This window comes from Mastomys coucha, unplaced genomic scaffold (assembly GCF_008632895.1).
Source record: "Mastomys coucha isolate ucsf_1 unplaced genomic scaffold, UCSF_Mcou_1 pScaffold8, whole genome shotgun sequence".
Lineage (NCBI taxonomy): Eukaryota > Metazoa > Chordata > Mammalia > Rodentia > Muridae > Mastomys > Mastomys coucha.
In genome coordinates, this window is record NW_022196914.1 from 57,119,681 (window position 1) to 57,146,286 (window position 26,606).

At 36.6% G+C, this 26,606-nt stretch overlaps 1 protein-coding gene across 2 annotated transcripts in view; it reads left to right on the top strand.

Moving 5' to 3' along the window:
- Positions 1 to 26,606, top strand: part of Cert1 (ceramide transporter 1) — a 103,380-nt gene that overhangs the window by 10,126 nt on the left and 66,648 nt on the right. For both annotated transcript variants that reach the window (XM_031360338.1, XM_031360339.1), the window contains exon 3: positions 25,250 to 25,366. In XM_031360338.1, coding sequence (XP_031216198.1) covers positions 25,250 to 25,366 — 117 coding nt within the window. The remainder of the gene's footprint in view (positions 1 to 25,249; positions 25,367 to 26,606) is intronic.

Consider the following 26,606-nt stretch of genomic DNA (forward strand, 5'->3'; position numbering starts at 1 on the left):
AAAAAAAAAAAAAAAAAAAGGAACATTTTGTGTGTAGTGTACATGGAGAAAGTTAAATTTCTCAATTAGTAAAGCTTAATACTTAATTGCTTAAGATTCAGCCTGTCTTATAGAACTTGTCATATGCTTGTTACAATCAAAAGCAGATGTTTACTGGACATGGTTGTACGGTCTTAAAATCCAAGCACTTAGGGTTGATGCAAGGAGTATCCTTAACTCTGTAACTCTGTATCTAGCTTGACTACAGAACAAAACCCTGTTTTAAAGACACACACACCCCCCAGATATTTATGGAGTGTTTAAACTTTTTTATTTAAAATTCTTTTAAAAATTAACTGATCATTATTAAAAATACCAATGCTATTTAAAAGTTACAAAGTAAAACCTTAACCTTTTTTTCTTTTTTCATTCCTACACTCAAGAAACACCCAAATGTATATTTTTGGTGTCCTTCCTGAGACTGTGTATGCTTATGTAGCATTTTTTTCTAGTCTTGATTTTTATTTACACTGATCTCTTACTAAACTTACTGTTATGCCCTTGACTTTTCTTACTGTGAGTCCTACTGTGAGTTTCCTGTGATGATGCTTTTTCAAGAAAGCATTGCTGTCATTGTAATGACTCACACTTGTGACCTCAGTACTGGAAGGCTAAGGGAGGAGTGTCATAGAGTTTGAGGCTAGCCTGGGTTACAGAGTAAAGTCTCATCTCAAAAACACAACAAAGCTGGGCAGTGGTGGTAGCACACGCCTTTAATCCCAGCACTTGGGAGGCAGAGGCAGGTGGATTTCTGAGTTCGAGGCCAGCCTGGTCTACAGAGTGAGTTCCAGGACAGCCAGCGCTACACAGAGAAACCCTGTCTGGAAAAAAATAAAAAAACAACAAAGTACTCCAAAAAATGCAATGCTACTTTTATATTAAATTTCAAAGAAGTTAGGTTTAGAAAAATATTAAAATACTTGTCAAACTTTTAGATTAATAATGAGACTTATTATTCTAAGTTGATCATTTAATTCATTAGGTTTAGTGACTTTATATCTTCTAGATCATTTATATTCTTCAACTTTTATTTAATATTTTATTTTTATTTTTTGTGTCTGAGCATTTTGCCTACAGTATGTATGTGCTTCATGTGTATACCTGCTACCTGTGGAGGCCAGAGAAGCTGTTGATCCCCTGGAACTGGAATTAGAGTTGTAAGCCACTGTGTGGGTGCTGACCACTGGGTCCTCTGTAAGAACAGCCATGCTGGCTCTTAACCAGCAGCCTTTTCACAGCCCTTATAAGTTCTTAGACGTCTGCTTTCTTTTTCTTCTATAAATTTTTACATTTTTACACTAGTGCTCTTACTCAAAGACTGTCTTACTACATGGGTAGCTATATTTTCATGTAGATTTGATATTTGAATTTTGATTATTGGTTGAAATTATTTTCAAGAATGATAGGAAGTGCAGCTTACTAACCATGCATTTTAATACCACTATTTCACACCCCCTTTGAAATTGCTAGTTTTAGTATATATTATAAAATCTGTTTTGAATATTGTTAGTCTCTTATGTTCATTTGGCCTTTTTAAAATCATATTTAAAATTACTTTGATATTATTTCATCAGTCAACTCCTTAAACTGCTAGTAATATTTGTGAAGAGCAAGAAGTGGGAAATTATTCATTTGTTTTTATTTGTTTGCATTTACTGAAATTAGAAGATGTTTTGTGAAATATGTATAGAGATTTTTTTGGTATGATGAAGCCAGTAATATCTTTCGAACTGATGTATTTGTAATATTTGCTCTCATTTTGGACCGTTACCTTTGTGAATTAATGACCCTCAGATCTTCTAAATTACCAAGTGAATTGAGTTCCTGTTCTTTTCATCAGAGATTGCTTATGGGGCACTTACTTACCAATTCCATGCTTTAAGATTTTCAGAAAGAAACCTGAGAGCTAGTGAAAATATTTACTTCTCTCAGGTCAGTAGGGATTATAAGAGAAGTTGAAAGATGCGGGTGAAATTAAAGAGGTCAGGGCCAGCAGTAAGGCCCAGCAGGTAAAGAGGAAAGGCGCTGCATCGGAAACCCTTAGGGCCTGAATTTGCTCTCTGGAACCTAAGATAGGTGAAAGCAGAGAGCCCAGCTCCACACAGTTGTCCTATGACCTCCACATCCTATGCCCTGCCATGTGTCTCCACACACAAATAATAAAGTTGGAAGTTTTTTAAATCTAAAAATTGAAGAGGCTGATGAAGTTATAAAAAGATAAAACAAGGAAAAAAAACATTGAAAATAAGTTTTAAAAGTGCTACATGAAGTATCTCAATTTTTTTCCTTTTTCTTTTCCCTTTGTGTTTTGTTTTTGAAAATACACAATATATTCTGATTACAGTTTCCCCTCCCTCAGCTCTTCCCAGATCCTCCACACTCATCCAAATCTATACCCTTTCTTTCACCTTTTCATCAGAAAATAAACAGGTATCTAAAACAAATGAATAAATAAATGACATGAGATTAAAAACAAAGTATAGGAGAAAATAAAAAGCATAAAAAACACAGACACATAAACATACCCATAAATCCCATAAAAACTCAAAACTGTGAACCCTAATACATAAGCAAAAGATCTATAGGGTAAAAATATACCCAGACAAATCATTGAGACAAAAATCCTCTAAAACTACCCCTGAGTTTGTTTTGTGTTGGCCACCTACTGCTGGATTTAATACCTGACTTTTAAGTGTGGTTTTTATTCCCAGTGAGACTCACTGGCTCTCACAATCTTTTTTCCTCTTCTGCTTCCCAGTTTCTGTTTTTTATCACATGCATGAGCAGTGATGGTGCACACCTTTAATCCCAGCACTTGGGAGGCAGAGGCAAGTGGATTTCTGAGTTTGAGGCCAGCCTGGTCTACAGAGTAAGTTCTAGGACAGCCAAGGCTATACAGAAAAACCCTGTCTCGAAAAAAAAAAAATTAAAAAAAATCCTCTCAACTCTTCATCTAAGGGCAGATGATCTTATACAACAAGTCTTATGCAAGCAGTCACAGCTGCCATATGGGCATTAATGCAGTGGTCCTTTCATGTTCAGAAGGTACTGTTCATAGTAGTCTTCCTAAAAACTCTGGCTCTTAAAATCCTTCTCCCCTTTTTCTATGACACTTCCTCAACCTTCAGAGGAAGGTTGTGATGTAGAAGTTGCATTTAGGGCTGAGCACTCTACCATCACTCAAATCTTGTTATTTAGTTAATGTCTTGTTTTCTTGATTTTTTCCAAAAATCATGTTTTATTTTTTTCCAAAAATCATATGTATATGTTTAATCATATTTTTATATTATTTTTTAAAAAATGTGAAATATCATGAATAAGCTACAATATCAAACCTCAGTCCAGAAAGCCAAGTTCTACTTTTGAGAATAATGAATTTTCCCAAGTTTCAGTTTCCTTTTCTCCCATCCCTCCTTAAAAATGTTTTTTAAATAGTTGTTTACGTTTCCTACATGTACAGTTTACTGGGATTGGGATTTAGATGGCTGGTAGAGCACTTGTCTAACAAGCACATGGCCTTGGATTCCTGGGGAAACAAAGAACTAGATGTTTCCCATCTCCTTCCACTGTCTTGGAGTTACAGGCATGTGCCACTGTACTTGGTTTATGTGGAACTGAGAATCACACTCAGCTCTTTGTATGTGGTTGGCAAGCATTCTTCTACACCTGAACATCCATCATTGGCTTAACCCATGCCTCCTTAACTGGATTAAACTGGGAGATAAGATCCTAGCATGGAATGATTATATGTTTAGAAGAAGTATTAAAGTATTATATGTGTGTATACACTACACATAATAGATTATCAGTTTTCTTTATTTTGTAAAAGACTTGTGTTGGAAGCAAAGCTTACAGTTTAAAAAAAAAAAAAGATAAGAGAAACTGGCTTATCAAAGGGAGACAGATTCTGGTGTTAGATTCTTAGAGCCAGAATATGATCCTTCATACCATGATTGAATAGATTCTCATGTATTTCTTATGGGAGATCCTTCTATCAAAAAAAAAAAAAAAGAAATATATGTATTATATATAAATAGTTGACACTTGTTGTTTTTACCAATTCTTGACAGACCATTTCTTGTTTTATTCTAGTTGGTGTTTATTTGGAGGGTGTGTGTGTGTGTGTCTGTGTGTGTGTGTGTGTGTCAGAGAGAGAGAGAGAGAGACAGACAGACAGACAGACAGACAGACAGACATATGCACATAGGTGTACGGACTTGTTTGAACATATGCTGAAGTCACAGCAGTATCCTCTGCACCTTACTATTTGATGTCTTAGTTAGGATTACCATTGATGTGATGAATCAAATGACCAGAGCAACTTGTAAACGAAACAGTTTATTAAGCTTCCTTATAACCATTTGTCACTAAAGAAAATCAGGACAGGAACCAAATAAGATAGGTACTTGGAAGCAGGAGAAGGCCATGGAGGAGTGCTGCATGTATTGGCTTGCTCCCCATGACTTGCTCAGCACCACCAACCTGGGGAATGGCACCGCCCACAATGGGCTGGGCCCTCCCACATCAATCCCTAGGTAAGAAAAATGCCTTACAGGCTTGCCCACAGCCTGATCTTAGGGAGACATTTTCTCAGTTGAGGTTTTCAGATTACCCTAGTTAAGTCAAGTTGCCTTAAAATGAGACATTGCACCTGGGGACAGAATCTTTCACTGAGCCAGAAGCTCAATCATTTGGCTAGGTTACCTAGCCAGTAAGCCTCAGGGTTGCATGCTTGGCTTTATATGAGTTGTGAGTATCTAAGGTTGGCCCTCAGGTCTGCACAATAGGCTCTTTATCAACATACATCCTTCCATGCCTCTCCACCTAGTCTTTACACAAAAGCTGGTAGCTGTGCTTTTGGTTTCAGCAGTATGAATGAACAATAGGTGTAAAATGTTCAGACTAAAGGGAAAATGTTCAATATAATGATTGTTCAGAACAGATGAACAGAACAGCTCTACTCCTAATCTGGCTGCTTTTCTAACTGGTACTTTGACACTCTTTGCTGATCATACAGTTTCTCATCTGGAATGCCTTTCCTGTTTCCAGTCTGCTTTTAAGACATAATTCTTCAGTTGAACCATCCCAGGTGTGTGTGCTTTTTAATATAAGAGTGTCTAAAAACAAAAGAACCAGATGCTTAGCAGTGTGCTAGATGTTTTACAAATTAGTAAAAGGTGAAAATCATTATTTCTATGGATGGAAAGTAAAGATTAGAAAGCAGTTACTTTTCAATATTCAATTTAAAAAATCAATTTATTGCTTAAGTTATATGCATGGCCTTCTGGATAGTTGAAAATAATGGTTAACAGCTTTTCAAAATTATCTCTTTAAAAGAGAAAATGACTAAAATTTTTTATATAAACTACCACCTCCAACATTACTTGTAGACAGACAATTCCAAACAACAATGTAATTACATTTTAATGTAGCAACAGTCTCCTACAGGCTTCCTTCCCACTGCTATAAGGCCTGTAAGCAAAACTAGACATGATGTGTCACTGAAATAGAAGGAACACTAGTAAAAGGAGAGTTTGAAGTGTTACCAGAAAGACTGTATTTCTTCATTCAAAATCTAAATAGATCTTCAACAAAGTCACAAGGTAGATCAATCTACAAGCTGTTTTAAGAACCAGAGAGCTGTATAAAGAGAACAATTTTTGTTAAGGCAGTAAATGTGACTTAAAGGGATAGTTGTCTAAATAAACAACTTTCTAGGACCAAAAAAAAACCCACAAAAAACAAACAAAAAACCCCAAGAGTCCATCAGGCAAGACCTCTAAGACTATAAAAATAAGATGAAATAAAACAAAATTTATAATGAGCTAGTGCATAATATTGGGGAAGAGTTTACAAATCAAATGAGGAAACTTCCTCACACTTCTGAAATATCCATGAAACAAAAGAAAACTAGTGGTCTGAGTTTCAAATAGAATTAAGCATATTCATTGAGGATATGAAAGTTAGTAAGGACTTTCAAAGATTGGAAAACAGCCAAGAAAATGCAAGTACGGCAAGGATACTAGAGTTCTTAGTAGAAATGAAAGTGATAAACAGGGGCTAATACTCCTGTTAAAGGAAAAAGTTCTAATGCAGTAGAACGTTCAGGGAATGGGAAAGACTTGCTTTGAAAAGGTTTACTGAATCTCGAATTTTGAAGGTATGATGTTTTCACATATACCTCAAAGAATGATCTAACTTGAACAAAGAACTGAAACTTAAATTTAAGTTGATTGTTTCAAGTATTTCACCCTAGTGTGTCAGAAAAGTAATTAAAAAGAATTAAAACTATCCTAAAACTTATTTGGAAGCACAAGAGACCTCAGAAAGCAAAGGCAATCCTAAGTGGAGATGGATGGTTGGCTGTATTACTATATCTGATTCATGTTACAGTACAGAGCCATAGTAACTAGCACACACACACACACACACACCAATGAAACAATAAAAAAGATCCAGACATAAACTCACACAAATATAGCCTGGTATTTAACAAAGATGCCAAAAATGCTCACTGGAGGAAAAACGGTTCTCAAATAAATGGTGATGTAAAAACTAACTTTTTGGATAGAAAAACGAAATCTTAACATAAGACCTGGAACTCAAGGTTTGTGGACGGAAAAGTAAAGTACTGGAAGACAAAAGCATAGGTAAGAGTTTTCTGAATAGGACTTTTGTAGTGGCGTCCAGCACTACAGACTTTGATAAAGTCAGTGATGAAAAACGCCACCTCAGGAGGTTAAAAGGCTCTGGCAGCAAATGAAACATTTAACCAAGTGAGGAGACAGCCTGCAGAATGGGAGATCTTTGCCATCTGGATAGCTAAGTGTTCCTATCTAGAGTGATCTACAACAGAGAATTTGATGAGAGGAGGAACGTACTTCAGTCTTAAAAAGACAGAGAAAGACTTAAAGACCTAAAATCAGGGTTTTCAAGACAAACAAGTGTCCAATAAATATTATTTAAATGTCCTTATCTATCAGAGAAGTAAAACTACTAAACAAAACTACTTTGAGGTTTCTGTTACATCCCAGAATGGCTATTACAAGAAAACAAATGAGAACACATGCAGGTGAGGGTGTAGGGAAAGGAGATCCATTATTCAGTGTTGCTAGGGATGAAAACTGGTGTAGCCACTTTGGAAATCAGTGTTGAAGTTCCTCAAAAAGCCAAAAATTAAATTACCATAATAGGTATGACCCATCTATTCCACTTTTGGTTGGCTATACATTCATAGGATTCCATATCCTATACAGACACTTATGAGATGACACATGTTCATCTATGTTTAGTGCTGTTCTATTCATAATACCAAGGAAGTGAAATCAACCTATGTGTCTGTCAACAAAGAAATGGGTAATGAAAATGTGGTACATATGCAGAATGAAACTATTCAACTGTAAAAGAAAATGCAACTTGACATTTGCAGGAACAAGAATGGATCTAGAAAATACAATGTGAGATTTGCCCAGGCTTGGAAGGGTAGATATTACATGGTATCTCTCACATGCAGATCTCAGCTTCTGATTTTTATATACTTTATTTTCATAGGAGTTAATGTATATAGACAACAGAAAACTTTAGGGGACCCCAAAAAGTGGAATTAGGGGGATTAAATTGACTCATGTATTATGTGAGTAGAAGGGAAATACTGGGAGCAATAGGATTTAATCAGTAACAGATGACAGAGTCATGGGGAAGGTGAACCAAAACTAAACATGATAATGCCATAAAGAGACCTGCTACTTTGTAAACTAACTGAGAGACAGCACAGCACTGGATGTTCTTCTAGAGGACCAGAATTCCTAGCAACCACATGGTGTCTCACACAGTCTGTAATCCCAGTCCCAGGTGATCTGATATCTTCTAACTTCTGTGGGCATCGGGTATACAAAATACTTAAAAACTAGAAAAAAAAATGTTAAGTAAATCATTTTTTAAAGGTGATTTATTTATTTTGTGTCTGTTACTACACTGTCACTTTTCTCAGACACACCAGAAGAGGGCATCAGATCCCATTACAGATTGTTGTGAGCTACCATGTGGTTGCTGGGAATCGAACTCAGGAATTCTGGAAGAGCAGTCAGTGCTCTTAAGCATAGAGCCATCTCTCCAGCCCAGGTAAATCATTTTTGAAAGATAACTTCAAGTTAGGTTGGTTTTTATATTTAGAAAACTAGTTTGAAAAGAATTTGTTTTAGAGGCTCCATTAAGGTCATTTAAATGTCTGTGATCAGGTAGTTATTATCAAATAAGTTGTGGTAAGTTCTTTATTATTCCAGTAGACTTATTATTATAAAGAAATATCTTTTTTTGTTGTCTTTTCAAGACAGAGTTTCTCTGTGTAGCCCTGGCTGTCCTGGAACTCACTCTGTAGACAAGGCTGGCTTCAAACTCAGAAATCCACCTGCCTCTGCCTCCCAAGTGCTGGGATTAAAGGCACACCACACATAAGATAAAGATATATCTTAACTCTTCAGTCATATTTTTAATGTAATCTTTACAGATTACTATATAAAAGATGTCATATCTGACCTTGAATTACAATGTCTACCATTCTGTTTCAAGTTGAATAATAGCAAACCCTTATATTTGTTTCATGAATTTGATTTTCAGAAGTAAGAAGTCTTATTAAATATAATTTAGGAAGGTGGTAGATGCTAAATAGTTATTTTTGGCCAAAATAGGCAGAGTTGGGCAGAATAAAGCATATCAAAGATGTGTATTAATATTAATTTTCTTGCTATAATTCTTTTCATAATAGGAAATATACTTTGAAATAGTAGATTGCTGCTTTTTTTGAATAGGTAATGAGACTTTAAATGTGATGAGTTCCACATATAATTTGTAGACATGATGGAAAAACTCATTGTATTTCTAACTCTGAAATGAAATTTAGTCAGTCTTCTATTATCAATGTAGGTAGAAATTTTGTCAATATTGTAATAAATATCTGTGACCCTTTCACTAACCATAATCTTATCATATGACATTTCACATATTGTAGGTATCTCACAATTCTTTCTACCAGCAACTGTATAAAAATGTATTCATATATAGTGGGATATATATATGCATACATATACATACTGTATATATACATATATACAGTATATATATATATATATATATATATATATATATATATATATTACATCTTATTAGAACTTTTTCTTAGGAGTTTTAGGTAACAGTTTTCTTTATAACCTTACATGTTTCATTTTGTACTTTTGAAAACATTGTCCTGAAAGGAGTCTGAAGATTTTCTTTCTCAGATTTGCCCTGGTGCATAGGGATCCTTATATCACAAAGGACTGTTTAGAATGCTAGTTCTCATCCTTCCTAATGCTGCCATCCTTTAATACTGTTCCCCATGTGGTGGCGACCCCCAACCATCAAAGTATTTTTGTTGCAGCTTCATAACTGTAATTTTGCTACTGTTATGCATCTTAATATAAATATTTTTGGAAATAAGATGTTTGCCAGAGAAGTTAAGACACATACGTTGAGAACTGCTAGTTTAGACTATTTATGTAGGTCTTGTTTTATTTGAATTTTTATTAATGTCTTCATGTAATTTTAGATGGTAGAATTGCTTTCTGAATTTTACAAGTAAAATGATGTCAGGGACAGTGAAGGAAAAAAAAAGAGACTGATGTTCTCTTCCCAGCTCCAGGTGTCCTTCCTGTCTTGCATCTAACCACTGTCTCTGTCTTAAATCTCACCTTTACCAGACTTCCTGCCAGGATTGCATTCCTTGTCAGGATATTTTTTCAAGCATCTTGTCAGACTTACTCTTTCCTGCCACAAGATTTCTACTTGTGTATTTCTTGCTATATGTGATGTTAATTTCTTTCTTCATTTATTCCTTCCATTTTATCTTTTTGCTCTTCATTCATGTATTACTTTGTTGAAAGCCTTCTCTGGTCTCTGTCACAGGTTTTGTCAATTTTTCCTTGCTTGTTTTGATATATTTGGACATAGTTTTGTACATTTTGTGGGGGGTACATTATGATAATTTGTTACATGTATAAAATGTCTAACAACCAAATAAAGGCACATAACATTTCTGTTTCTTTAACATTAATCGTTATGTGGTTTTTGGTTTTGGTTTTGGTTTTTTGGGTCTTTTTGCTAGTTGAAGTGCATCATACGTGGTTTTGACTGCATCCTTCATTATGCTGTTTTTCCCTCTCTGTGTTTTGGTGCCCTGTAACCTTTCCAGCATTCCCTTGCTGTTTCTTATCTCTAATGACTATTTCCATTCCCCCTTCTAAGTCATCCTTTTTACATGACTGAACATGAACATATTTACCTCCTTTTATTATAGACTTCTCAGCATTGTTTACCTTCCTTACCCATGATATTTTACATTTGACATCTTATATTGATTTTGTGTTTATTTGGTTAATACAAACTCAGAACATTTAAGAATTAGGCCTGTTCATTCTCACTTTTATATATTCAGTTTCTTATATAATGCTTGGTAAATTATCGGTGTTTATAAATATATAGTCCGTTGCTTGGTTATTTTGATGCATTGAATGAGTGACTTAAGATTATGGTAGTCCAGTAGAAATTATTACAGATATAACACAGGTGTAATTAAAAGTTTTCTAGTAACCACATTATTAGAAAAAAATGAGATTGATTTTATTATATTTTACTTAATGCAATACATCTAAAGTATAATTTTAATATGTAGCCATAAAATAATTGAGTTATTTCTTAATTGTCCTGAATTTTAAAAATCCATTTTATTATGTATTGTATCATGTTTCAATTCAAATTGCTTTTTATCCAACTGTATGGTAGCCACATGTGGTCAATGACTACTGTATTGAATAGTCTAGGTTTAGATGTTAAAACATTGAAAATAAGAAATCAGACTGGTAGTGTTAATACTCAGCCTTTATTTGAGAATAACAATTGAAAGCAGGGTTTTGTTTTTTCAGAGATCCTCAGAAGCAAGATATAAAAATGGCACTCATTAATGAAATAATGTGATATAAATTATGTCTCCCTGTAGGTTTTCCTGAAAGATTTATAAGTCAGGTATGTAAACTATAAAACAAAAGGAAAGTATTGTTGGGAGACATAGTTTGTGAGTGAAAACTAATTCTCAGAATGATCTTGTCAGGCATTGTCTTCCTAGGTTATACTCTTTCAAGCTGTTGACAGTTTTTATAGCAAGCCTTTGTTATCTTAGCATCTTGATTTATAGGCTAGTCTGACAAGGTATTTCTGGCAAAGTATCCTTGTATCTTGTTTGCACCATTGATTTTTATGCTAAGTTGAAAATAAGTATTAATGTGAGTCATGTCTTTATTTCAGGGTTGTAAAAAAGTGTTGGAGGAAAAGTTAAAATGAATGAATGAAAGAGGGAAATGAGTAGATAATCTCAGGAGAGAAAGGAATAATCTGGGCCTTTTAGGCAGTATAGATCAGGTAGAAGGAACCATGGTAAATGACCTAGCAAGGTTTAATGAAGAAGACAATATAGCTGGCATGGAGTAGACTAGGACAGAATATTAGGAAGAAAATGGTGGAACCAGAATCTATAGAACCTTGCAAGTCATTGTATGAACTCTGACTTCTGTGCTCCATGACATGAGTTGTTGAAGGCTTAAGAGGAGGCTCAGTAAGATCTTTGTAACAGGATAACTTTGAAACCAGATAGCCTGAGAAAGCTATTAAGGTAGAACTGACAAAAATTGAAGTCGATTGTTGAACTCTTTTTTTTTTTTTATTTATTTTATGTATATGAATACACACTGTAGCTGTACAGATAGTTGTGAGCCTTCAGCTGGTTGTTGAGAATTGACTTCTTAGAACCTCTATAAACTGTAGCTGTCTTCAGATGCACCAGAAGAGGGCGTCATATCTCATGGGTGGTTGTGAGCCACCATGTGGTTGCTGGGATTTGAACTCACGACCTTCGGAAGAGCAATTGGTGCTCTTACCCGCTGAGCCATCTCACCAGCCCGATTGTTGAACTCTTATGGGCTGTGAGAGAAATGAATTAAATAATCCAGATCTACTAAGGAACTTACAGAACTGTGGAAACCTGCAGAGTTTGGAAAGGTTAATACAATGATGAATGTTGGGAAATGAAAGTTCAGAGGTAGAAGCTTGAGTTGTATGTGCATGTAAGTGTACATGTCTCCTATGTTGGGATGTGTAGATGTATCTTGTAATCTGTGCAGTCTTGACTGTTGCTTCAGACCTCTTTATTTTGAATTTTTAGGCTTTGATTTTAATTATAGTTTGTTATTAAATACTTGATGAGCTTTGTCTCTATCACTGTAATGTGAGGCAAAATTAAGCATCTGACTTTCAGGAAATCTTTTGTAAAGAAAGAAAGCAGGAAACTGACTAACAGTGACTGTGTAATGCAACTCTGATTCCTCTTGCCTTAGCCTTCTTGGTTCTGGAATGAGAAACATCTCCTGCTATGACCACACCTCCATGCATCCTTTTTTGTTTGTTAGTTTTATAGTGTGAGATGATTTCACATAGAGAAGTTGTAAGGATAGCCGTAGTTGACCACTAGGTCAGCATCACAGCAAGTGTTATCTGGCATTCTCCCCTGCACAGAAACACTTCAGACCGTGGTTTTCTAGGTCATTTGAGAATTTGTTGCCTGTTTCCTGCCTCCTTTAGTGCTGCAGTATATGATTTCTAAGAGTGGAACAATCTTTTAGATGATTTTATTTGTATTATAACTATTGTAGTGAAAATATTTATATACTGTTTTCTAGTACGTGCATTATATTCCAATTTCAATTTAATAGGAGTGAAAATGTAGCTTAGTGATAGAATACTTGCCTAGTACACATAAGTTGCAGAGAGTTTGAGGCCTGCCTGGCACTACACATACAAAAAAATCTGATTTTATTCATAGCTTCAACAATGTTCTATAAGGTACATTTTCCTCTTCAGTGTAACAATCTAGTCTAGAATGGATATTGCAGTTAGTTACTCTGTCTTATTTTTCTTTTGAGCTAAAGAAATGACTAGCTTCTATTGTCTGGCATAGTACAGTTTTGAAAAAAATATAAATCAGGCCCTTTTTAAAAACATTATTAAAATTGTTAAGTACATGTTACTTTTTTAATTTTTTTGTGATATTTCTGTGCATGCAAATGTCCTTGTCATGTCCACTGTTTCTTCTTACATTCTCTTGTCTCCTTCTCTTCTTCCCCACTTTATGAACCCTAATAGTTCATCTTTACTTTTAAGTCATCTTCTTTTTCACTAATTTCCATGTGTGAGAAAAAAAACATGGTTCCCTTTTATGTATGTCTATAAGCTAGTTGTTTAAAATATTATTTTCATGTGATATTTATGTTTCTTACTATTAGATACATGTTATACATTTTGATAATATAAAGTGGTATGGTGTCCTCAGAGAGATAGATTTTTCTGCCATCAGTTGTCACTTGAATCTTCCCATCTAGTCAGTTGTCCAAATCTGCAGGAAGGCCATTCTCTTTGAGAGCAGAATGTAAATAGAATAATTGTTTTCCAGCTCTGCAAATCAAACACTTCTACCAAGTGAGATTATTCTTATAATTCTTTTTAGTTTTTCCTTGTGACCTATTTAGATATATAATAGAATCACCTATCCCTGCTATATTCTGTGGTACAACCCAGTGTATATTTTGATGGTAAGTTGTGTTAGATTTGGCTGATAGAAGCCTGTCAGCCCTGATTCCATGATGGTTATATGGTTCCATAACTGGTTGTATTTGTTACTTCTTAAGGAGAGACAGACCTGGGAGCATCATACATCCCTCACTCTACCCCATCATCTTCCTCCTCTTCCATTTCCTTTACTTTCTCCTCCTCTTCTTTCTCATCTTCCTTATTCCGATTTCCTTTTCTTTTTGGTTTGTTTGTTTGTTTGTTTGTTTGAGACAGGGTTTCTCTGTGTAGCCCTGGCTGTCCTGGAACTCACTCTGTAGACCAGGCTGGCCTCCAACTCAGAAATCCACCTGCCTCTGCCTCCCAAGCACTTGGATTAAAGGCGTGCACCACCACTGCCTGGAGATTTCCTTTTCTTTAACATTTTTTATATGTAGTTTCCTATTTTTAGGCCCAAAATTTCCCAAGGTCCCTTATACTGCCTCAGTCCCAAAGTCAGCCTGGTGGCTTTGGAAGAGAATAGAGGATGCAGATTACTTTAAGGGTGGGAACCTTGGAATTCAGTAAGACTGTCTTCCTTTTTCTGTTGTATTTTCTTTTCCTAAGCCTTGATGATAACCTTTACTTTAAGGAGTTCCTTTAGCTTAGCATATCCAAATGGAAAACCTTTATTTTTTTTACTGCAGGAGTAATTTGCATATTCTTACAACTGGATTCTTTCATACAATTTGTTTACTATATTAAATAACTATTTTTTCTTTTAGTTCTTTTTTTTTATTTTTTCAACTTTTAAGTAGTTCTTTATAGCAGCATTGCTACTTCTCACTCTTTTTATTGTTTGTGTGGTTCTGCACATATGCATGTTCCTGCTTGCCCATCTGTCCATTCTGCCTTGACCCCACTGCACGACTCACCCAATTGCCAGTGAGGTGCTAGTCTGCTCATCTGTGTCTCAGCACCTAGCTGTCATCTTCTTACCATTCTTTCTTCTATTTGAATGTCCACTCTCCTCATTTTAAGTGGAATTTGGTAAATAAATAGAAGTAAAAATAATTCAGTCTGTGCTTGTTTATCCACATGGTTTCTGAAAATTCTGTTTATGTGTAAGGGTATATTGCTTGCAGTGTTAGTGCCTGTGGGGGCCAGATGAGGGCATCAGTTCACAGGAACTGGAGTTACAGACTGTAGTGTGACACCAAGTGGGTTCTGGGAATTGAACCCTGGTCCTTTAAAAGAACAGCCAGTGCTCTTAAGTCCTGAGCCACCTCTCCAGCCCCAACCCTATAGGTTTGTAAAATGAAGCATTATTTGATCATTTTTATATAATTTTTCTGTATATAAACTTGTTTATTAACATTCCTTCATTATACCCCATGAAAGAAATATATTGTACTTGGGGTGGGTAAGACAAAGCACTCAGCACACTCATCTGAAGCCAGTGTCCGCAAACTTAATTGTGGTATACGTGATTATGATCAGGACCTGGAGTAAGCATCGCTTGCTCTCGCTCTCTCTCTCTCTCTCTCTCTCTCTCTCTCTCTCTCTCTCCCTCTCATTCTCTCTCTCTCTCACACACACACAGACAGACAGACATATACTCATGAGATAGAGAGACAGACAGAAAAGAAGCATGGGGAGGAGAGAGATGTTAGTAACTGAAGCAATTTTGAATAACATACGGGAAAGTTTTGATAGCATCAGGTTGTATAGATATAGTTTTAGGGAATGTCACTTAGAAAATAAAAAACAACCAGACATGATAGCACACACTTTTAATTCCATTACTGGTGAGTCAGAGGCAGGCTGATCTCTGAGTTTCAGGCCAGCTATAGCTACATAGTGAGATTCTGTTGTGTGTGTGTGTGGGGGGGTAGATTTATTCTATCTTTAAAAGACTATTACATTATAACCTATCTTGAGTTCCAGATGTACTCTTAATATACCAGAGAAAGATTAATTTAAATAAGACAAGAGCCAATAAGTAGAACCCAAAAAAGAGTTAAACACCAAAGCATTTGGAAGTTTTCTTAAAAGATAGTTCACAAATAATATTAATTTTTGAAGAATTGGCTATGATTAAAAATATTACCGTTAGCCAGATAGTGATGGGGTACCCTTTTAATCCCAGCACTTGAGAGGCAAAGGCATGTGGATCTCTGTGAGTTTGAGGCCAGTCTGGACATATTTACCATATGATTGAAATATGTTTCTCACTATAAATCACTTAATTAGCAATAGGGTCTGTTCACTGATACTTGCTAAAATTTGTTAGATGCATAGTTGGTTAGACTTAATCTCTCAGTATATGGGTCACTAATACCAACTAGTTTCTAGATTTGAATTCCAGGACAGCCAGGGCTATACAGAGAAATCTTTCTTTAAAAAAAAAAAAACCTAAATAAATATTTCCCTTCAGTATTTTCAGAGAGAAAATGATTATTCCAGAGTTTATATCTAGTCTCATTATAAGAGGAAAAGAACAACTTTTATCTGTTTATTTTAAAATTTAAAAAAAAAAATGATTATTTTTGTGTGTATGGTATTTTACCTGTATATCTGTCCCTCAAGAGACCAGAAGAGGGGGCATCATGTACCCTGGAACTAAAATTACTAAAGAGTTGTGTGCCTACCATGTAGATACTTGGTGTTTTTCACCACTGACCATCTCTTTAGCCCCATATAAACTATTTTTGAATGAATCAGTAGTTGCAGGGAAGGTTTGAGTTATTTAGGAGACTTAGAACTAAAATAGGATGGATTTTTTTGTTTGTTTGTTTGTACAAAATACTTTTCTCTGCTGTCTCATCCTGTTTTGTGAAAGTACCTTTGGAGTCAGTTGTGGAGAACTGGTAGAGAGAGCAGTTCTTTTCTGTATGCATAGAGGGTTTTAATACGTTGGAAGGCCGAACAAAATTCAAGCATTTAAAAGGAAAGTTAGAAAAAAAATCACATTATGTTTGATGCTACTAGACATTAAAATTACCCAATTTTAATCTAACTCCTTATTTTGATTCATAAGATCTTTTTTTCTATATAGAGTTATTACAGGGGACATATTTACCATATGATTAAATTACGTTTCTCACTATAAATCATTTAACTAGCAATAGGGTATGTTCACTGATACATGCTAAAATTTCTTAGATGCATGGTTGGTTAGACTTAATATCTCTGTATATGGGTCACTAATACCAACTAGTTTCTAGATTTGAAGAACATTGTTCTTATTCCCTGGACTGTGGGGACTTTCCCAAGATGATGGTACCTGTACCAGGCCTGAGCATAGCCTGTTGACCTTTTTAACACCTCTGCCTTCATTGGTGTTACCCTGCACAATGACAGTAATGTTATGTATTCTGTGAGAGGTCATGGCTTAGCCACAATGCAGCTAAACTTAGTCATCTTCATATTGAATAAGTACTTGGAATCATTTATTTTTAATAAGTTTCATGTTGCTTTACTGTCTTTTACCTGCTTATGCTGTAGATTCTACTCTCAAATATATTTTCTTTTATTTTATCATTTCTTTTATGTTTTCATTTCTCTTTTACTTGACCATTGTGTAAGGTAAATAGTATTAAAAGCTAGCACCTTCTTTGCTGCAAGAATAAGGTGTCCCTTAAGACATTCTGCATGAGTAGAATAGCTCCCACGTATAATCTATAAAGGCTAGATACTTAATTTTCTCTCTCTACCCACCATCTCTCTATGGTTACCTCCCCAAGTAGCATATAGGCATAAGAATTAGCCATTTAGACTGCTTATTACGTTGTGTGTATCTCCCCATACACTTTGATTCCTCTTTGTCTCCTCTTTAGGCTTTTGATTCTGGAACATTACTATAAATAGAAGCAGAGAAGGAAGGCTGGGGAAATAAAACTGTCAGTAAAATGTCTGCTGTACACACATCAAGACATGAGTTTGGGGGCTGGTGAGATGGCTCAGCGGGGAAGAGCACCGACTGCTCTTCGGAAGGTCATGAGTTCAAATCCCAGCAACCACATGGTTGCTCACAACCACCTGTAATGAGATCTGATGCCCTCTTCTGGTGCGTCTGAAGACAGCTACAGTGTACTTACATATAAAAAAAAAAAAAAAAAAAAAAAAAAAAAAAAAAAAAAAAAAGACATGAGTTTGGATCCTAGTATAAAAACTATGTTGAAGTATTCCTCTCACCCCAGTAGTGAGCAGGGTGTGATGGCAGGAAAATTCCTTGGAGCTCATTGGCCAGTTAGTCTAGCCAAATTGATAAATTCCAGGTTCACTCAGAAACTCTGCCTTAAAAAAAAAAAAAAAAGATAGTAATGAAGGAAGATACCTGACATCCACCTCTGTTCCCACACAGGTGCAGGGCCACACACGTACACCACACAGAGAAGCAGCAGACATGGGACTTCTTCAGATTGTGCTGGCATGCCAGCCTCTAGTTTCTAGTATCAGTAGTGCCAGCAATGGCTGGTTTGCAAGGCCCAGCAGCGAAGCGGGCCTGCCATACATATGCCATAGGTAGTGCAGTCTCAGCAAGGACTTTTTCATCTTACCTAAATTTTTCTGAGTCTTTTCTGTGTTTATGCAGTGCAAGCTGCCAGATAGTTTCTCCATAAATTCCTCACGTGAACAAGAAGGTCAGTTTCTGTTGTCTGTAATTTAGGGTACTGATTGATTCATGTTATTTGAATCTAATTGGAGTTCTTTAACTGCCTTTGTGTTTGGCATAGCAATTTAATTCTTGGTGTTTGTGGAAAAGAGGAAGCTGCTAGACTTAATTATAAGTCTTTTATGAGTATTTGCCAAGAATTTGAAAATTGGACAGAACTTAGGTCAGATCTCTGGCAAAAACAAAACAAAACCCAGCTGTCCATCTTCCTGACCAACTAGATCTGTGATTTACCTTGTCAGCTGACAAGTAAGACGGTAACCCCAAAAATGAGCCAGAGAAGAGGAGTCTCAAATGTTGAGTCTAAACCTATTCTTCACTTGACTTCAGGGCAAGTATGACTTCCGACAATATACAAGGAAGCCAAACCGAGATCCAAGTGGTCTGTTAAACATGCAACACAGGTGCCAGCTGGAATCAGTTGGCATTGCCAGCTAGGACAAAAGCCGTCCTTTTGAGAGTAATGGGACAGAAATAAGACTTTTAAAAATGCTCATAATAAATGAAAGACTAAACAGTTTCATCAGATAATCCATTGGCTAATATTTCCATGTGACTTTTTCCTCACTAGTAAAATCCCTTGCAAGCCTCTCGTCATGCATTCTAGTCTAGACTGTTGGGCTTTCTACATGACTTCTGCTGTTGCTGTTTGTCTGTTGATGTCTGTAAGAAGCCCTTTGCTTCACTCCTTTGTCACACTCTCTTCAGATCAGACAAGAGAGATCCCTGATACTTGTATTTGTAGAAGTCTAGTATCTGAACACAAGGAGGTGGTACTCCTCAATACTTGAGCTAACAAGGATGACTAGTAAATGTATAAGAATGTAACCCCAGGAGCACAGAGCTGCCAACAGAGTCCTGGTTCTCCTGGTTGGTCCCTTGCAGGAACCCTCCTAAGGAATTTCATTACATGGAGGATCCTAACTACCCTTTATCTCTCTTTTCTTAATTAGTTGGGGAAACATTTCTTGGGCATGGGTCTAGTAGACCTTCTGGGAGGCAGGAAAGGAATCCTTCCATCTTCTCACTCCTCCCTTTCCTCCCAGATTTCTTCCTCATCCTTTTTTTTTTTTTTTTTTTTTTTTTTTTTTTTTTTCATTTGAGTACTAGGGTTTTACCTATGCTAGACAAGTGTTCTACCACTGAGCTGGAGTCCAGCTCTGTTTATTTTCTAATAGGATCTTAATAAAGTACCATGCTGGTTTTGAACTCCCTGTGTATCCTGTATCACAGGAAGGCCTGAACTTCTAAGATGCTTCTTCCTCCACTTCCCTAGTGGCTGGGATTGCCTAGCACTAACCCTGGCAAACCTTTTTTATTTTTACCTTTCTGCTGCCTTCAAAACGGTGTCACACTGTGCTGTTTAAAAATATCTAATTTAAAGACTGGTATAATGGATTGGTGAATAGTTTCACTGAGTGTGGAACTGTCATTTGGATCTGCAGAACCCACATAAATGCCAAGCGTGCTTGTTGACTGCCTGCAATCCCAGCTCCAAAGGCAGAGACAGGAGATACCTGGATTGAGCACTGGGTTCAGCAAGAGACCTCTGGTGTGTTATAACATTAAAGGCCATGCTCCTTCCTTAGTTCCCTTGTAGATATTTTTTTTTTTCTGAGACAGGGTTTCTCTGTGTAGCCCTGGCTGTCCTGGAACTCACTCTGTAGAACAGGCTGGCCTTGAACTTAGAAATACATCTACCTCTGCCTCCCAAGTGCTGGGATTAAAGGCATGTGCCACCACCACCTGGCTTCCCTTGTAGATAAATTAATGTATTTTTATTTGTGTGGGCATACTTGTGAAGGTGCACCTGTGTAGGAGCAGAATGTAGTTTGTCGTCATGCTTGGAATGAGTACAGGGTTACAGAGTGCTATAGGAGTGACTTTAATGGCTGTGTCAGTTGCCCATTCTCAGCTCCATTCTTGGTTTTACCTTCAGGGATTTCCGATAGCCTTAATGTCTTTGTTTTTCCCACATTTCGTATCAGTTGCCTTGGTTGTTTTGTCTTTTCATTGATTCTTTTCCTTTGATATTCAGCTTTGAAGGGTTACAGTTACTGTATTCCGTTATTTTCTTCTGTAATATCTTGCATTTATGTGTCCTGTTCTTATAAGGTTATTCTTGATAATTATGTAAGTCCTATATATATTTTCCCTTTTGGAAATTTCTTTCTTTAAAAGCACCATTGAAGTGTTTAGTTTACCTCCCTTTTCTATTCCTAAGTAATGTCATACATTACTTCAGCAAATTCACTTTGAAAACTTTCCTATTCGGAGGCACCTGCCTTCCCCGAACAGCCCAGGGTGTCCTTGCTTTTAACTACTCAGTGTAGTCCAGATGCCATCATGTTACTCAGGAAACAAGACACATGAGACTACTGCTGATTTAGTGAATTACTATAGTAAACCTTTTTTAAATAAGTAGATGAAATATTCTAAACTAACATTAAGAACTATAGTTCAAGGACTAAGGAAATCGTTCAGTGCTCAAGGGTTTGCTGTGCAACATTAGGACTTGAGCTCAAACCTCAGCCATCCATGCAGAAATGAGGAGATGGCAGCACACAACTGTATTCCCATCTCTGAGAGGTGGACACTGGATAAACTTGAGGCTGGCTGGCCTGCAACTCTAGCTAGTTAGTGAGCTCCAGATTCAATAAGAAACTACAAAAAAATAAGGTGGAACCAGGTGGTGGTGGCGAATTCCTTTAATCCCAGCACTTGAGAGGCAGACGCAGATGGATCTGTGAGTTGAAGGACACACTGTTCCACAAAGTGAGTTCCAGGACAGACAGTGCTACACAGACAAACCAGGCTTCGAAAAAAATATCCCAAAAGATAATAAATAAATAAATAAATAAATAAATAAATAAGGTGTAAGAACTAGGACAAAGTTAAGTGGTAGCACACTTGAATTCAAAGGCTGGGTCCTGGGCTCAGCCATAGCACTGGAAAAAAATGTGGAGAGCAATAGAAAAAGATATCCATGTCAAATTCTGGCCTCTGCATATATACACATAGGTACTCATACTGACATACTTGTACATGTACACACACAAAATAGTATAGTATAGTAAATAATAAACTAATAGCATAGTTGTTTATGAAGTGTTATGTTGTTGTATCATTGTGTTATATAACTGGCAACATCATAGATTTGTTAATTTTAGCAATTTACAACATCACTGTATACATAGCTACAACATCACCAGGCAATAGGAATTTTTCAATCTATTAAAATTTAAGGGGCCACCATAATATATGCAGTCTAGTGTTGACCAAAACATACTTATGTAGGTAGCTGTGATGGTTTGAATGAAAATGGCCCCTATAGACTTATAGAGAGGGGCAGGCCTTGAGAGGTATGTCCTTGTTGGAGTAGGTATGGTTTTGTTGGAGGAAGTGGAGGGCTTGCTTTTGTTGTTCTCGGAAGCTCAAGCCAGGCCCAGTGTATCTCATTCTTCTTGCTGCCTGCCAATTCACATGTCAACTCTTGGCTCCTTCTTCAGCACCATGTCTGCTTATGTGCTGCCCTCTTTCTAGCCATGGTGATAATAAACCTAAACCTCTGAACCCATAAGCTAGCTCCAACTAAATGTCTTCTTTTATAAGAATTACTGTGAGCCAGATGGTGGTGATGCACACCTTTAATCTCAGCACTCTGGAGATAGAGGCACGCAGATCTCTGTGAGTTCAAGACCAGCCTGGTCTACAGAGTGAGTTTCAGGACAGCCAGGGCTACACAGAGAAACCCTGTCTCGAAAAAACAAAGAGATGTGGTTATGGTGTCCCTACACAGCAATATAATACTGACTAAGATAATAACATAAGTATATTGTTAATATATTTTTTTCAAATCTGTTTACTGTGCCCTTGAGTTTAGCCTATTTTACTTATTGCTACTCCACCTGTGTTTTTCTTGTACTGTCTTAGCTTAACTTCTTATTACAAGTTGCCTTATCTTTAAAAAACCTTTTCTCTTGGCTGGCATGATGGCTCAGTATATAAAGATGCTTGCCATCAACCCTGATGACATGAATTTGAGTCCTAGGACATACATAGTAGAAGGAAAGAAGTGATTCTTGCAAGTTCCTCTCTGACCACAGATGCTTCATGGTACATACATACCAACATACATTCAGAAGAAAGAAATTTGAAAAAAATTTTTTTAATTTAATCTTCTTTTCCCTCCTTTGGGAAGGAAAAATGTCTCAGCAGTTCTTGCAGTTCTTTATCCTTCACGTTTTTCTCTAGTAATACTCGTTAGTGCCAAGACTAGGATATGACCTGAGAGGGACTGCCTGAATTCAGACTGAAAGACTTTTAAGAACAATTAATAATCAAGATAGAAATTTTGATACAGTTTTAATACAGTAAAATAAAATTAACACATAATGAACAAAGACACAATAGTCCCAGTGGGGGTCTGGGCCTGAGGTATATCCCAGTGCTGAAGAGGCTGAGGCAAACAGCATGTGTTTGAGACCCTGCCTCAAAAAGAGTTTAAATGAAAGCAGCCTGTGTTTCGTGGTGTGAACAGGGTCGTGTATACAATGAAGCTTGATTGAAGCTTTATCAGCATTTTTTTCAAGCATCTTACCAAATCTGTCATTTCTTTTATTCCGTGGACCCAGTTTCTCTCACTTCATAAATTTTGTTGGGATTTAAAGACCCTGCATTTGCAAGCATATATGTATCAAAAATTGTGCCCCCTATTTCTTAGATTGATGTTAGAAATGGCTCCCTTTTGTTCATGGAAAATTTTGCTGGAGAAAGTAGTGAATTCTAAACTGTATGTGGTTTATTTTATTTTTCTTAAACTTTATTGAGGATGTTAAATCCATTACAAATTGTAAAACATTTTCAGGAATGTTGGTACAAATAAAATGGAAGTGAAGGTGGAATCCAAGTTGAGAAACCTGGTCCAGTTCTAGCAGTGGAATTGTCAGACCATTCATTTTCCTTGCTCGGTTCTTCATTGTCACACTGTTTGCTCCCCTGAGAAGCCTTCCCAGGGGCCAGGTTCTGTTTGGGTATCCGGAGTTGATTTCTTGTGTTAATACCTTTTCCTCTTTCTGAATTCATACTTACTAGGACAGGCTTGTGTTGCTGTCCTTTCCCCTGTTCTTTGTTTTGATTGCTCTTTGCTTTGTATCATATTCCTATGGTGTCCAAGACACGGTGATCCAAGAAATATTTAACTTGTTAGTCTTTTTGCCACTCACAACCATGGTGTTCTACTTTAAAGGAAAATTGTTTTCATAGATTAAAGAATATTGTGGAATTATATTGCTTTACTACATAAATCGATAAAGAGATCACCAGATGATGTTTATAAAGAGGGGCAAAATAAGCAATAAGCCCTAGAAATACAATATGTGAAATTCTGAGAGAATTCCCTGTAAGGGAAGATTATCAGAGGAGAGAAAATTGACTCCTCTGTCATCTGATAGAAAAAAGTAGAAAATCTGGTGTAATCTTGTCATGTTTGAATTCACTCATTGGAGGGGGAATGGCATATGAAATCTTTATGTATTGTGGGTATGTAGGATATGCCATACAGTCACATGAAGATCAGGGAATATCTTTCTGGAATCTCTTCACATGAATTCCAGGGATCAAAATCAGGTAGCTAGCCTTGTACAAGCACCCCTACCCATTGAACCATCACACTAGCCCTCACTTTACATATTCTATTTTTATATGATTGATTTTATTTTATTTGTAAAATTACTTTATTATTTACTTTACATCCTGACCACAGTTTCTCCTCTCTGACCCTCCAATCTACCCCTCCTCCCTTTCTCTTCTAAAAAGCTTGGGAAGGCTTCCCACAGATATTAGCCAGCCTTGGCATATCAGGTTGCAGTTAGACTAGGTGCTCCTATTATGGCTAGAGAAGGCATCCTAGTAGGGGTAGAGTCCCAAAAGCAACTGAGTCATAGATGGTTCCTGCTGTTAGGAGTCCCACATGAAGATCTTGCTACACAACTGTTAAATGTGTGCAGAGGGCCTAAGTCAGTCTTCTCCAGGCTCCCTGGTTGCTTTTGGGCCCAGGTTAGTTGATTCTTAGGTTTTCTTGTTGTGTCCTTGACCCCTCTGGCTCCTACAATTCTTCCTCCCCATCATCTGCAGGATTCCTCAGGCTCTGCCTAATGTTTGGCTGTGGGTATCTGAATCTGCTTCTACAGTTGCTGAGTTAAGCCTCTGAGGACAGTTATGTCCTGACACTTCATTTATGCATATATTTTATCCTAGTGCCTTCTATTACCTCTCTCATCCCCTTTCCACACACCATAATCCCTTTCCCCCTCGACTGCTAAACTACTTCGACTTCCCTGACGTGTGTGTGTGTGTGTGTGTGTGTGTCTGTGCGCACATGTGTGTGTTCCACTGAGTTTATTGGATTGTTTGCATGAGTGTAGGTGAGGGACATAAGCAACACTAAAGAAGTTCTCCTGTCCTCTACCAACTATTAATTTCCTGTAGCTCCTCCTCTGGGGGATAATGTTTCCTGAGCCCCAAGAATTCACTTTTGAGCAGTAAAGAGGGAAAGATAGCAAATGTTTTCTCCAAAACTTATTTTAACCTTTTTAAAATTATGGTTTTGGTGATGTTCCCATTACTTAAGGTAACTCTAATCATTTGATGAATGGTATTCTGTGTTTTTTAAATAGACATTTATAGATTATGTGTCAAATCATTTGTGTGAGTAGTGAATGAAACTTAGATTTTGTATATAACTGACAAGTGTCAGAGATATCTTGAAATACATTATTTCAGCAGAAAGATTAAAAAGTAATAGGAGCCTTCCAGCATAGAGTATGCCCACATTTTTTGGTGAAGGATTGACACTTCTAAAAATATAATTAACTTGGTTTTTCACTTTCTACTTTTTTTCCACAGCCTCATGATTTTGATGAATGTCGGTTTGATATTAGTGTAAATGATAGTGTTTGGTATCTACGTGCTCAGGATCCAGATCACAGACAGCAGTGGATAGATGCCATTGAACAGCACAAGGTAAGATTGCTGATGTTCACCTGAAGTGGAAGTCTATGTAGTATTCTAGGTGAAAACTCTTTCACAGTGATCTTGACATGTTAATCCCAAAGATGGAAGGAGAAAGACCACTGACCTAAATCATCATGGCATACTTAAAGCAAGCTTTTTTAATTCATGTACCCGGGCTGCCTCTACCTAAGTTGGGCTTCAAGAGGTCAACACTGGATGTGAAGAAGACAGTGCTTTTATAGCTTGGGTAGGGGGTTCTAAATAGAGGGCTTGGCAGGCAAAAAGGCAGGGTTACAGGAGCTGGGCATCATAGCAAGTTAGTCATAATCACCTGAAACAAAGACATGGTTGCAAGGTGGGCATAACAAGGTAGTCATAACAAAGGTAGGTATAACAAGGTGGTCAATCATAGATCCTTTGGAAACAAGGTAGGGTTGCAAGATTCTTATAAACAACTTCTTGAGACAAAAACATGATTGCCATTCCTGGAGCAGGCAGTATAGAACTGTTTGTAGTTAATGTACAAGTGGGACAACGCTACAAGTTAGGCATTACCGAGAAACAGGGTTTATCAGAAGCAGAAATGAACTTAGTTGTCTTTACTATAAGGTAGCTTTTAAGCCTAAGATGGAGGCAGGCTAGTTCTTCAATGTAAAGAATTATGAAGTATGTTACTGCAAAATGGAACTTTGTTCTATGGAGTGGTAATGATTAAAGCAGTCAGGCATTTTAGAACAGTTTTTTTTTTGTCTAACACCACAATTGCACAAAGGTATTTATTAAAATAAATATTTTTATTGTTAATTGAAATAAAAACATAACCTGTTTCATAAACTAACCCTTGATTTTGTTGGTTCTTTTCTTTGTTTTTTGAGAATCTCTCTGTGTAGCCATTTATTCTGGGACTCTCTGTGTAGACCAAGCTGGCCTTGAACTCGCAGAGACCTGCCTCCCTCTGACTCCCAGGTGGTGTGATTAAAGATGTGTATCCTCGTGCCCACTGATTTTTTTGTTGTTGTTGTCTAGGATCTGCTTTATCAATAATATTTTTAATATTATCTTATCAAAATGAATTTAAGAATAACATTCAATTATAAGAACTCAATGCTTAAAAATGTCAATGATCATTTTTATAGTCATAGTCATTTGAGCAGATTCATAGTACAACCATTTGAAAATTATTTGAGTTTTTTATAACTATGAATCCAAAAACTGATATTAATGTTTAGGCCATGTTCTTATGACTTAA